General features: G+C 32.0%; 1 protein-coding gene across 1 annotated transcript; it reads right to left on the bottom strand.

The window, feature by feature from the left end:
• Positions 1 to 6,423: 6,423 nt before the first annotated feature.
• LOC125861351 (endo-1,4-beta-xylanase 5-like) lies at positions 6,424 to 11,352 on the bottom strand. Its single transcript, XM_049541271.1, has 7 exons — positions 11,256 to 11,352; positions 8,679 to 8,713; positions 8,313 to 8,469; positions 7,917 to 8,089; positions 7,736 to 7,843; positions 7,503 to 7,649; positions 6,424 to 7,413 (listed from the first exon to the last, which is right to left on the bottom strand). The coding sequence occupies exons 1-7, from the start codon at positions 11,350 to 11,352 to the stop codon at positions 6,439 to 6,441; spliced, it is 1,692 nt and encodes a 563-aa protein (XP_049397228.1). The 3' UTR covers positions 6,424 to 6,438.
• Between the last annotated feature and the right edge of the window lie 3,156 nt (positions 11,353 to 14,508).

The following is a 14,508-nucleotide window of genomic DNA, read 5'->3' on the forward strand; positions in this document are numbered from 1 at the left end:
TTGTTTGTAGCTGCTAGTTTTGCTTAGTTTAGAGTTACTTGCGAGTACCTGTGATTTTCGGTACTCACCCTTGCTTCCACACAATTGTGTAGGTTGACAGCTCTCTCAAATTCGGCTTAGTATTTTCTTTAGCAGATTGAGATTCGGGACATACTCGAGAGGTAGCGGTTCATTCCAGACGTGCCCTTGAGTTATCTTTACTTTCAGTTTTGTTCTATTCGAGAACTATACTCTGAGACTTGTATATTTTTATTCGAATTCTGTATTTAGAGGTTTGTACATGTGACAACCAAATTCTGGGTAATGTTGAGTCTTAATTAAAGTCTTCTGCTTATTTATTATCTTTTATTCTCGTAGTTCTACTTCTCTATCGTTGTGGTTGGGTTAGGCTGACGTGTCCGGTGGGAAATGGACACGTGCCATCACATCCGGATTTGGGGTGTGACAATAATGTATCATGTATAGAATGTAATGTATATTACTTAACGATTAATGTATCTCGCGCATCATATTAATGTATCAACGCTTATATTATTGTATCCGTTTTGAGGGATTTCTGTAATTATAAACTTCTAAGGGATAGATTATAATTTTGCCTTAAAAGTATGTGATTTATGTAATTTCCCCACTTTTGTATAAGAGAACAGAATTATTAAAAGTTTTACTAATTTAGAATACTGTCTTAACTCTCAAGTAGGTGCGGGCGTTCGGTATTTTGAGTTTTCCAAATTTCGGGTTTGGTAATTCGGTAATTGATAGTTAAAAGTAGATATAAAATATCAAAATTTTAAATTTCGGTTCGGTGATTCGATAAACAGTAAATTAAACTTTAGTTTGGTATGGTATCGGTAATATCGTATTGAAGTTATAGCCGATTGTATTACAAAGTTACTACCATTTCTCTAATTGTTTTTATTTTTTTATATGGAGACACGATATTATAGAAGATCAACAAATAAGAAGACATCAGGAAAAACAAATCGATACAACTAAAAGACATGTATTTGGATTGTTTATGCTTATTCATTAACTTTCTCTTAGAACTTGTACTATGAGTGTTTTATTAACTAACAATGGTTTTAATTGATAAAGAGAGTCGCCACTTAATTTTTAAAGAAAAATTAAGAAAACTAATTTTCAAAAATTTAAAACAGTAAATCAATTGAAAATATTGAAAAAAGGGTTAGGGGGTTCATATTAACGTTTTAGGAAGGGTTTGAAAGCACCTAAAACATCCGCTAACTTGCGGTTATCCGGTAATTAAAGTATTTGGCTAATTAATTAAAAATACATGCTTAATTAGATTTAGAAAATAAACAAACTCAGAATTTTAAAAAAAAAACATTAAGGGGAAAGGGAAAAAGAAAATATTACTAAGTAAACTATCTTTTGCAAATATTCTAAAGTCAAATAGAAAAAGAAACAAACATTTATTTAAATTTAGATAGTTAACTCAAAATAGTTATCCTTTGAGGAATTAATTTTTTTTTTTTGAAACCTTAAAATCAATTTAACAAATAAACACATAATAACAATTAAATAGATAAGAAAAGAAAGATTTGGACCCAAATCTGGTTTTGTCCGCTTGGGCCAACACTTCTTCTGCATATCTTGTTCATCCGACATGGCATGAATCACCGAACCTGCACTCAGGAATAGTAATTTGAAAAAGGTCTTAGTTTGTAGCTGCCGAAGTGTAGCATTGAGGTGAGGAGCGTGCTAGCTAGGTGGAGTCTCCTTTTGGAGCTACTTCTTTTCCTTTCTCTCTCTGTTATCCCCTGAACTGTCAGTATCGAGACAAGTTCAGAATGGGGCCTAATTTCTACTTTGGGCATTTGGCCCATTAATATCTGTCCTAATAACTAACAAAGTGAACTGATTTCCTCCTTTGGGCTTTTGGCCCAATTTTTGCCCTTTGTACCTGTCCTAATACAATCAAGGAAAACTTACTTAAATACACAACACTTCTTTACCTATTCTCAATATTTCCCTACTCTTTTATTAAAATACAAAAATCCCTTATTTTCCCCCAATTCAACTTAACCGGATACTTTATTAGTTTAAGTATCCGCCTGTTATTAATTAAAGTATCCGCGCTGCTATATTATGCATCTGCCCGTTAATTAAGTATCTGTGCTGCTAACAACTTAATAATTTAAGTATCCGCCCGTTATTAATTAAAGTATCCGCGCTGATATATTATGCATCCGCCCGTTAATTAAGTATCCGTACTGCTAACAACTTAATAATTTAAGTATCCGCCCGTTATTAATTAAAGTATTCGCGCTGCTATATTAAGTGTCCACACTGCTATATTATGTGTCCGAAAAACACTAAAAAAAGGGATTTTTGGTAATTAATGAAAGAGTAGGGAAAGGAAATAATTTCTTTCTTATACTATGTCATTTGCCTAATTTTTACTAAAATCAACACAATAATAGATTTTTTTCATTGGGCTTTAGGCTCAATCTTGACCTGTCCCAGACTAGCAGAAAAATAACCAAATAAATGTAGAGCTTAGAAGACTATTTATATATAATTTTTTCTCATTTATTATAGCTTTTCTCCTTTATTCATCTATTTATTTTATTTTTAGTAGCCAAAAAGAATAATTAAATTCAATTAATCAACCTCCCATCTTTCAGTATAATTGTTCTTTTTTAATTAACTTCTCATCTCCCACTATAATTACATCTTTTTTTATCCTTCTAATAATTCTGTTCTCTTATACATAATCAAGAATAATAGTATATAATCATGTGCTATGATTTTGAAAAAAATAGAAACTTTTTAATATATAATCATGCATGTGCTATGATTTTGAGTAAAATAGAATTGTTTTTAATATATAATCATGCATGTGCTATGATGTAGAGTAAAAAGGAAAATCTTAATTATTTTTTTGCCTTCTGAAATTCACAATGCAAACAATATATGAATGATTACCTTATTCAGATGTAGTAAAATTATATAGGGCATTTTAATTGACATCATTATTGCAATCATTAATTTTTTACATTTTAGTAAGAAGGAAACAAACTTTTTTAAAAAAGAAAACAAGAAAATGAGAAAAAAAAAATATTACTTTCTCATAGAGTCACACCATAAATAAGTAATATATTTATTTTTGTTTTGTCTCTTTTTAATATATGTCAATAGAAAAAAATATTTATCTAAGTTCTATATCTAATAATAATATACATATTGATGATTTAACAAACTATATATAAAAAAATTATTTAGCATATGAATGCACATGAAAATTGTCACTTATTCTATCTCCGCTAAAGTTAAAGTTAATAATTGTGTGTTAATGATCATTGATCACACGATGGCCTAATTCATCCGTATGCACATGATTTGCTTCAACATTAACGGCCCAACCCAAACCTCGGTAGCCTTAAATCTCCTAATTTGAGGCGTTCATATATTTTTTAAGAAATAATATGTAATAAATATATATTTTTTTAAATACTGAGTATTATTTGTAAGAAAATATAATTTTTTTTTATATAACAACATGTTTAGTGAAATCTCGCAAATGAGGTCTGGAGAAAGTAATCTCACGAATAAGATCTGAAAGAGATAAAATATAGGTAGACTTTATCATCACGAATATCGAGAAGTTGAGCATTTTTCTTCTAAAAGTGATTATGTACAATAAACTTTAAAAAAATTAAAATTTAAGGCATCAATTTGAAATTGGCTTTAGGACAATGATATGTTTGAGCCATCCTGTGACAACCCCATTCATCTTGGGTCGACTTTGATGCTATAAGAAAATGGGGAACTTACATAAATTTCACTGGTTTATGAGCTAATTACTTAGATGTATTTTAGTTTGCAAAATTATGTATCTTATCATATGTTTGTGCGTCTAGATACATTCATATACATCTAAATACATGTATCTCATGATGCATAGGGTCAAATTTGTTCTAGATACATTGTATCCAAATTGATTCGCATGTATTTGGGATTACATAACAACTCTCGCTCGCCACTCTCACATGTATCTGGTATTTCATATACATGCAAATATACATATATCTAGTGTGTATCTAATATGATTTACATGTATCTGAGATACATACGAATCTCACTCGCCTCCCTCCCCATTCTCGCTCATGTCTCTCCCTATTTTAGTGTATCTGGTAGCAAAAATTCATGTATATAAGTGTATCTTCCTCAATATATGGTTGAAAATTCTTAATTAGTGGAAAGATACGTAATATTTTGAAAGTATAGGTAATAACAGTAAATATGGTATTGAAGTATGTGTAATTATGTAGTTTTTCCTAAAATATAAGGCATATGCCTCAAAGTTTTATAGAAAAAATTAGTTATTTATAATAAAAAGTATAAAAATGTTTTTAAAAAATTATATTATTTTATTTTCTTTAACCCCATCCAAATAGAAGAAATCAATAATATTTTGCCTTCTTATATTCTTTGAGCTAATATTGATACTTTTTAACTTTTTTGTACTCTTTTTCTTCAATTTTTTTATAAGTTAAAGTAATATTTTGTCAAAAATATGAATCAATAGTTGAAAAATGATGAACACTGTGAATTATTTTGAAATCATTTTATTCTTTTTAACTCCTTTAGTAATCTCCTTTTAAATTTTTTTGATATGTTAGAATAACACTATGTCAAAAATATGAATCAATAATCGAAAAGTGTTGAACAAAGTGAATTGCAAATTATTTTCTTAGATCTTCTTAAACTTTCAAGTATTACAACAAGCATATTAAAGTGTGGACCAACTTATCAACTTCTCGAATCATATTTTATGGTTCTAACACTCTTATCTTTATTTAAAATTTGTCAATTAATTACTTATAGAGTCATCTTAACAATTCATATAATGATTGTCTTAGTAAAATGAATGGTTCTAACACTCCTATCTTTACTTAAAATTTGTCAATTAATTACTTATAGAATCATCTTAACAATTCATATAATGATTGTCTTAGTAAAATGATATTTTTCAACATTGAATGGATAAAATCTTACCTAAAACTAATGGTTGGAATAATTTTTTTCCAAGGAAATCATTTATTAATTTTTTTTTATTAATTGCTTACATCTAAAAAGTCTAAGAAAATAAATTTTAAATAAATACATATGAAGTTTATTTAGATTTTAGGTCTTTATTTAAAATCTTGCCGTAGGCCTCCATATATATTGAGCCACCCCTGCATCCATCTGCCCAAAAAAAATTAAAAATACTCCATATATTTTAATGAGGAAATTTTAGGTTTAGCAAACATAAAAATCATATTAGCGCTCTATAGCTACAATTTTGATATTTGCGCTTCATAGCAATGTTTGCTATGGAACATCAGATTTGTATAAATCGCATGCAGGCATCTCGTTTGTATAAAAGTGCAGCGATTGTATATGTATATCAGTTGGATAATTGTATATATGTAACTAATATGCATATGTATCAATGACTGTGTTTATCTGCATAAAATTTGAATTTGTATACAATTGAATCGAAATAAAACATTTGTATATCAAATCTCTCTCTCACACTATATACAACACAAATTATACATTGTAATTTATATAATTTGTGTTTGTATAAAGAGAGAAAGAGAGAAAGGCAAAAGAGATTTGGTAGGGAAAGATCTGTATTTGTATAATTATAAGTGTATAGGACGAAAATATATTTTCTCTCGCTTTATACAAACACAAACACAATTTATATATTTGTGTTTGTATAGAGTGAGAGAGACGAGGGACAGTGGCGAGCGAGATTTCTGGAGAGTGGTGAGCGAGATTTCTGGGGAGAGAGGCTAATGACAAAGTGTTTGCTACGGATCGGATTAGAATTAAATGAAACTGTGGTTATAACATTTATTTTGAATTAATAGTTTGTTATTTCATACGATTTTTCCTATTTTAATTTATGTGACACAATTTGAACTCCGAGAGTCAAAACAATTTGCATTTGATTGTGAATTTGAGTATGAAATCTTCATGTTTTTTTAATATAAAATTTATATATTTAAAAACAACGTAAAAATTGTTATAAGTCACAATAATTGACAATTCATAATGATAAAATTGTGGTTATATCATTTTCGTCAAGATAAATAATTATAGCTTTAAGCCAAATAGTACCAAGAGTAAAACGATAACTAGTCACTCGTTTTTTCCTCTGGATATAAGGTGAATTAAAGTGACATGGGGTTAACCAAATGTGAGGCAAAACCAAATGAAACCAAAGATGTGATTTGAGAGTGTATACTTTGTGAAAATTAATTTGAAATATAATCTCTATACTCAAAATTTTAAATGGGATAAAAATCAAGATTTTGAGAAAAGCATGAGTTAAATCTAGTTTGTTTAAGCATACAAACATAAAAAGTGAAATAATTCTTGTTCAATTTATTGAGAGGTACATTATATTTTGACTAGATTGGGCTAAACATGAATGGTAATGTGCTTAGTATCGACACCATGGCCTAGTGAGAAGGTAGAATTAACGATTGTGCGATTGTAAAGGATTGAAACCTTGAATTCGCCTAAGAAACCTCGAAAATTGTAGGAACCAAACTCATTTGTTTTGCCACGTTTAGTCCCCGTTGTCCATTCGTTTAATAAAAGTTGGTCAATAACATCCCCTGTTGGCAAGTTTTGGAATTTCTCATCTGTAAGGCACGTTTGGTAGCAACCTCCTGGGCTACGAGCTGTCCAAAGCATGATCCCATTCACACTTGGATGTGAGAATGCCTCTCGCAAAATTTGCTCGAGGAATACAGCTTGTTCTTCCTGTCCATACATACTGCTAACGTCCACTTCTGTGAGCCAAATAGGAAGCTTTAGGGTTGCCAATTTATCAAGAACAGCTCTCATGAAAGCGGGGTTTGGTGCAGAAAAATGACTCTCTAGCCCAATACCAGCCACTTTCACTCCGCCCTTCTTGAGTTCCTTGAACGTATCAATGTACCTGTCCACATTGGCTTTCGAGTCACAACGTTCAACAATGTTGTATTCGTTGAGAAACAGAGTTGCTAGTGGATCTTCGCGCTGCATACTCTTGAACATATCCAAAGTAGCTTTAGGTCCTAGTTTTTTCTCATAAAAATCAAAGTGGAGGAGTTCATTGTTCACATCCCAGTGAAAAAACTCATTTCTATATTTACTCATCACACTTTTAATTCTAGATTTCATCGCTCTTTGTAGTTGAGGAGCCGTCATGTTTTCCAACCAATCTTGTACATACACAGGGTCGTCCCAAAACATGTTATGTCCTCTGGCTATAAGTTTGTTTTTTCGGACGAATTTCATCATCTGATCCACTACAGTATAGTTAAATTGCCCAGGTAGTGGCTCTGTCTTGTACCACTTGAGCTCATTTTCAAAAACTGTTGCTTTGAATCGCTTGAGGAACCATTCCTGAAATAACATTATTCTCTCTCTTTAATGTAACAAATTTTTCCCTCATTTCAAATGGTCACTCAAGAAATAAAAGCAAAAAAACAGACCTGATAAGGCAAATTTCCCAGAATGGTTCTCGATATCATAGTTCCAATTGGAAAATCCGTTGAGATTTGGCTTAATTTAACTGCTGCTCCTGGCACCCTTAATCCATTTTTATCAACAACATGTATTGTAACACCACGCTTCCTTTCCTGAAATACAGACAGCTACATAATTACTACTCCTATAACTTAATTGAGTCAAATAAGTTATAAATGTTGTGCTTAGTTATTCTTGCCGTTTTTATCCCTTCAAATTGATTTAATTTCCATTCTCTCTCGGTGAATGGCTGTAAGGAATAATTAATAATCTCTATCTCCACCAACTTCTTAGTCCGATCTGAACTCTGCAAAAGATTAAAAAGAATACGCAATTTTTTGCTTGGAAAGGTAAAAACATGACTTAATATAAATAAATACCTGAAAATCTATCTCAGAAGAATTGGAAGTTGAATCCCAAAGGAAACCACCTTTGAGAAAAGACCAACATCCTTTCTTGGCTATAACACTTCCTATACATTTTGCATATTTATTGTCTGGCTTTACTGTAGCTGTTACTAAAGCAGAAATTACATTTTTCACTCTCACCCAACCTGCGCAAATACCAATTTTAGCAAAGTTGACAAATAAAAGTGGACGAAGAAAGGGAATAAATTGTTCCTCGTATAACATTCTTTTGAATTAGACTAAAAAAATGATACGGACGGAGTAATATGTTAGCAACAAAACTATAAGAAGATCATACAAACAACACAATAACGATGAGAGTAATAATAATAATAATAGTAATACCGATCGATATATATGAAACTTAACTAGAGAAGGAATAAATTGATCCTTGAGACAGATTTTCCAAGGATAAAGTAGGTGAATCAACCATGTCTCCATTGATATCTTTGACCGGTTGATATATAGGAAATTTATTTCTTAATATTCCTCCATTGTAAAGTTGTGCCACTGGCTCTGCTTGACACTATCAACAAATCAAGACATGATTAAATTTAAATATCATAATTCATGTAAAGAATATTTTTTTTTTTTGCATTATTACTTCTTAGAAATATACATAATATCTATTATAGTACTTTTTTTAAATATAGATTGAGATAAATTTAAATGAAAAAATATGATCACTGATGATTCATATACATAGTTGATTCCAACTTATTTGGACTTTAATACCTCTGTCCAAGCCGAATGATCATAAACATTCCTGACTGAAAGAAAAATAGAAGAATAAGAGACGAATTCAAGATGTGAAAAACATATCGAAACAAGAAAAGGACAAACAAAATACCACGGTGTTTAGCGAGGGAAGAGGTAGCAAAGAAGAGGAACAAAAAAAAGGTCCAAAATAATGGACTTTTTCTCCACATTAACATCAACATATTGTTTAACGGTTTGTTCAACAACTCTCAACAATTTCTATAAAATTTTTGCATAAATACGATTTAATTTTAATGTTAAATTTGCAACGTAAGCCAAGAGTAATTAATGCATTAATTGAACTAAGATAATTTTCATTTTCCTACTTCTGTACAGGCTTCCTTAATTATCATCATTATTTTTTGAAGGAGAGAAACAATAGTTAGGTTTCTTACTTGTATTTATGTCCCATTAATAAATTGTTAATTAATGATGTTAGGAAGGAAGCACCACATGAGGATATAAACATTATCAACCCGTCCTGTTATTTTTTTGTCACATATTTTTTCATGTAATCCGAATTAAATATTGATCTAATTCTCTTGAGGTATATATTAAAAATATTGATAAATTTGTCATATGCCTATTTTTTCTAATTAAAATGATGTTTTGAAAAAAGATTATTTATTAAATTAGAGGCGTCACTTGGAATTGAGTTTTAGTGTTCCAAGTTACCTTATTTAATCTCTAATAAAAAAAAAGTTGACTCTTTATTTTATTGATCTACAAATTAAAAATCCAAGTAATGAATTATGTTGAAGGAAAGGTATTAGGTACCCCTCGAGTCCCGTGATTATGTTGAAGGAAAGGTATTATGCATATGAACCTAGAAATTGTCTATTTTCCGCCTTCTTTGATTTATTTAAAACTGATTCAAAATTGTCTTGTTTCAATAATTTGTGGTAAGACTAGAAAGCACTTGAAGGAATTTTAAAGGCAAAACAACAACAAGATGTGTACCTTGTAACTTGCAGCGGAAGTCGTTGATTTTGCTACTTTGACAGGATTGCATTTCAAGTCCCTCTTTGAATCACTAGGAAACAAAGTTTGATTTACAAACTAAATGTCCTTTTGTTGGATGTCTTTGATCTAAGAGTGATATTGTTTACTGTTTTTGTTTCTGTCTTCTCCTTTCACGTTCTCACCCTTTCCAATGTGACTCCCACTAGGTGTCTTTTAAGGGGAGGTTGAATAGTTACTCTGTAACTGTTCTCCCTTATCATTTTAAAAGGATTATGCAATTAATTAATTAATCAATTAATTAAATTGGATAGGGCAAAACATATTAGGTCTGGTCGGTCCACATGGGCGACCCATGACCCAAAACTTACATCTCCCACTTCGCACATGGTGGACAAGACCCAAGCCAAAACAATATCAATCAGACAAACAATTCATACGACAAATAGTTCGTCTGACCTGTAAGCATGAAGAGCTTACCTTTAAGGTTTTACAAGCCCTACATAGGAATTCAATCACATGTGGAAATAATTCATTACTATTTTAAGGACACTATTACTCACAATACCCCAGACGTTATTCACTACTTCAGTAGTTACTTATTCGATCCCTCAACCTCTTAAAGAGGTGAACTCGAGTTCATGTTTAACGTTATACACACAATTACACTCGAGTGTAATAGCCGACATATGTATACAAGTTGAATTGTTCATTTTAATCATTTTCCCTTTCTACTCGAATCTATTTGTTCCATATCAACTGCTTTCCTAGACATGTACTGCCTTGCCGAATCTCTCATGGCTATTAGTAACATGCTAAAGTAGCAACACTGATTGAAGCTTCAAGAAACAATAAAAGGTCAAAGGGCATTTCATTGAAAAGTCATTTTAACCTTTCGGGGTCTTACACAATGAAGAAGCAGGCAACCATTCTTTCATTGACCCATTGATCATTTGACACACGTGGTATGAAACACGTGCTACGATGTTTACACTTTATATTGGTGTGTGTGTCTCATTCTTTCGATTATTCAACATCGTACAGACCTTGGTCTAAACACCTCCAGATGTTTAACCCTAGTTTCTCTCTTCAGTACCTTAAACTCATTTTTTTGGAGAAACTTTTGTCTGGATCATAAAACAAGTCATAATATGGTGGTGAAACTCATCTCTCCACGTTCCCCGACATGAGAGGCGATTGCTCATGTGAGAGAGCCAATCTCGTGACTTGTTCGACACACTTTATTTCTTATAAATTATCACATGCATATCATATTTGAATATAAATCCAATAGTATTATACAAAAGAGAATATTATAACAATCAAGTTATTTTACACTACTGAAGTATCATCATATTCTACGCAAACCTAGAGCCTTAACATGTTTTTCAAACAGGTCTCTAGAAATGACCTTCGTAAAAGGATCAACTATCATTTCACGTGTAGGAATCTATTGTAAAGTTATTTCTCCACTTTGCACTACATCTTTCACAAAGTTATACTTGATGTCAATGTGTTTGGTCTTGCTTTGATATGTAGGTTCCTTCGTATATGCGATAGATGCTTGACTATCACAATATAGAATCTAGGGACCCTTCGAATCCTTTGCAATACTCAAATGCTCAAAGAATCTCTTTGACCAAACAATTTCTTGTACCGCAGACGCACAAGCCACAAATTCAAATTCCATGGTTGAAAAGGTTGTGCAAGTTTGCTTCTTACTTTTCCATAAAATAACACCACCATTTAGTAAGAAAGCAAAACCGGATGTTGATTTTCTATCATTCCGATCACCAGCCCAATCAACATCTGTATAACCTCTTATGAACAAATCAGATCCAGTATAACAAAGTGTATAATCTGTCGTTCCCTTCAAGTATCGGAATATTCTCTTTACTGCTTTTCAATTATCTCTTCCAGGATTGGATGATACCTGCTAACTAGACTCACAACATAACAAATGTCGGGGCGAGTACACATTATAGCATATATCAAACTCCCCACAACACTAGAATAAGGAACTCGAGACATGTCTTTCTTTTCTTTTTCAGTCTTTGGACACATTTCAAGGCTTAAAGTTTCACCCCTTGCTACATGAGTATCCATGGATTTGCAACTATTCATTCGAAAACGTTCCAATATTTTCTTTATATAAGTTTCTCAAGATAAACTCAAAAATTTCTTGGAACGATTTCTTTGGATCTTAACACCGAATATATAGTCCGATTCACCTATATCTTTCATATCAAATGATTTTGAAAGCCATGACTTGACAGTTTTCACATACTTCAAATTATTTCCAGCTAATAAAATATCATCTACGTAAAGAGAAAGAATTACAAATTTTTCATTGGACTTTTTCACATAGATGCAATGGTCTTTATCGATCATGGTGAAATCAAATGACATCACCTCCTTATGAAATCTCAGGTACCACTACCTTGAAGATTGCTTTAGGCCATAAATTGATCTTTTCAATTTACAAACTTTCTTTTCTTGACCTTTAACAATGAAACCTATTGTTGGTCCATGTAGATTTTCTCATTTAATTCTCCATTGAGAAAAGCGGTCTTCACATCCATTTGGTGTAATTTTAGATCTAAACGTGCAACAATAGCTAAAAGTAATTGTATGGAGGTAAACTTCACAACGGGTGAAAAAGTTTTCTCATAGTATATTTCAACTTCTTAAGTAAAACCTTCTGCCACCAATCGTGCTTTGTGTCTTTCTATCGACCCATCTGATTTGCATTTAACTTTGAGAATTCATTTATTCCCAATAGCTTTACATTCCACAGGAAGGTCAACTAGATCCTGTACTTTGTTTGTTTTCATGGACTCTAATTCTTCTTTCATCGCTTTTAACCATTCATCCCTTTCAGGGCCCGATAAGGCCTCAGTTACATAATTAGGTTCATCCAATTATGTAGGAGATACCAAGAAAACATAATCCTCTATCTCAAAAGATTGTTTAGGTACCCATTTTCTTGTACTCTTACGTATTTGATGTTCAGATTCCTCTATAGGATTTTGGGATTCATAACTCCCACTTGGACCAGGAATTATTTCTTGATCCATTGAATGATCAAGTATGTCCGACAACATTACCTAATCTTCTGAATTCAACATTTTGTAGAAAGGCTCAACTTCATCTATTTCACCCTTTTTGGGAAAATCATTTTCCAAAAATATGACATCTCGTGATACAATTTCAATAATACTTCCATCCTCCAGTTCATCAATGAACACATACCCTTTGGAGCGTTCAGAGTACCTTATAAAGATACATTTCTTTTCTTTTGGACTTAGTTTACCAAACTCACCAAAGCAATCTTTTATATATGTTTCACAACCCCACGGTCGTAGATCATTTAGGTTTGTTTTGTGACCGGTCCAAAGTTCATAAGGAGTGGAAGAAAATAATCTAAAAGGCACTTTGTTCATTATGTAAGCCGCAATCAATCATGTATCTTCCTAGAAAGAGATAGACAAATTTGTCCGCACTATCATTGATCTTGACATGTCCAATAATGTTTTATTCCTTCTTTCAGCTACACCATTTTGTTGAGGTGTATAAAGAGTAGCTAATTGTCTGATAATACCCTTTTCAACACATAATTCTTCAAATTGTTTTGACAAATATTTACGTCCTTGGTCAGTTCCTAAAGCCTTTATGCTTTTATCTAATTGATTTTCAGCTTCATTTATATATCTTTTAAAACACTCAAGTGCTTCATATTTATGAGAAATCAAATAGACATAACCAAAACGCGTGAAATCATCAACAAATGTAATGAAGTATGTAGAACCAGACCTTGCCTTCACATTTATTAGACCACAAATATCAGAATGAATTAATTGAAGCGGGAACTCGACTCATTTAGCCTTCCCAAATGGTTTACGTGTAATCTTTCTAGCAAGACAATTTTCATAAGTTGGCATATAAATTTTGGTGAAAGAACCTAAATGTCCTTCATTTGTCAACCTATTCATTTGATCTTGCCCTATGTGACCTAATCTTGCATGTCATGTAATAACATCAATATCATTGTTGCTTGAATAACATGACATTACACAACAGTCAACATAATAGTCATAAGTTGAACGATTACAATCTAAAATAATAAAACGATCATAGCTGTCACGACCCGAGCCTACACCCTGGACGTGGCCGACACTTGAAGACCATTGCTGGTCCCCAAGCGAACCCTCATCCTGGCTGACTACAAGCGGAAAACTGATTCAAGCATACAAAGCTTAAAAACTGAAATAAAAGTTCATAAGACTTAAATACAAACTTTAAGTCCAAAGAAAACTATGTATAATAAAATATATACAACTCGCCATAAAAAGGCAACTTTAGTCTTTAAAACATTTAACAAAATAAATGAAGACTTCTAAAACTCTACTGTCTATCTATGAAGCCTCTAAATGACAATGATGGAAGTCTGGACAATACCCACGACCTCCTAACAACTGAAAGTAAATGGAATCCTCCGGAAGCAATGAGGCTCACCATAGCTAACTCGAACTCTCGGATGTATCAACGAAGCTCCTGTTGATGATCCTGAATACCTGTGTCTGCATCATGAAAAGATGCAGGCCAAATGGCTCAGTACGTGGAATGTACGAGCATGTAAGGGGAATTCTAAAACATAAACATAAGCTTGAAACTTGATAAAAAGGAAACATACTTGCCTCTTTTCAATCTTACTCAACTCAAGGAATACTCCAAACTACTCAAACTTACTCAACTCAGAAGTACTCAAGGATAAGATACTCAACTCAGAGATTAGATACTCAACTCAAGGATATGATATTCGACTCAAAGATATGATATTCGACTC

Source organism: Solanum stenotomum, chromosome 4 (genome assembly GCF_019186545.1).
Source record: "Solanum stenotomum isolate F172 chromosome 4, ASM1918654v1, whole genome shotgun sequence".
NCBI classification, from domain to species: domain Eukaryota; kingdom Viridiplantae; phylum Streptophyta; class Magnoliopsida; order Solanales; family Solanaceae; genus Solanum; species Solanum stenotomum.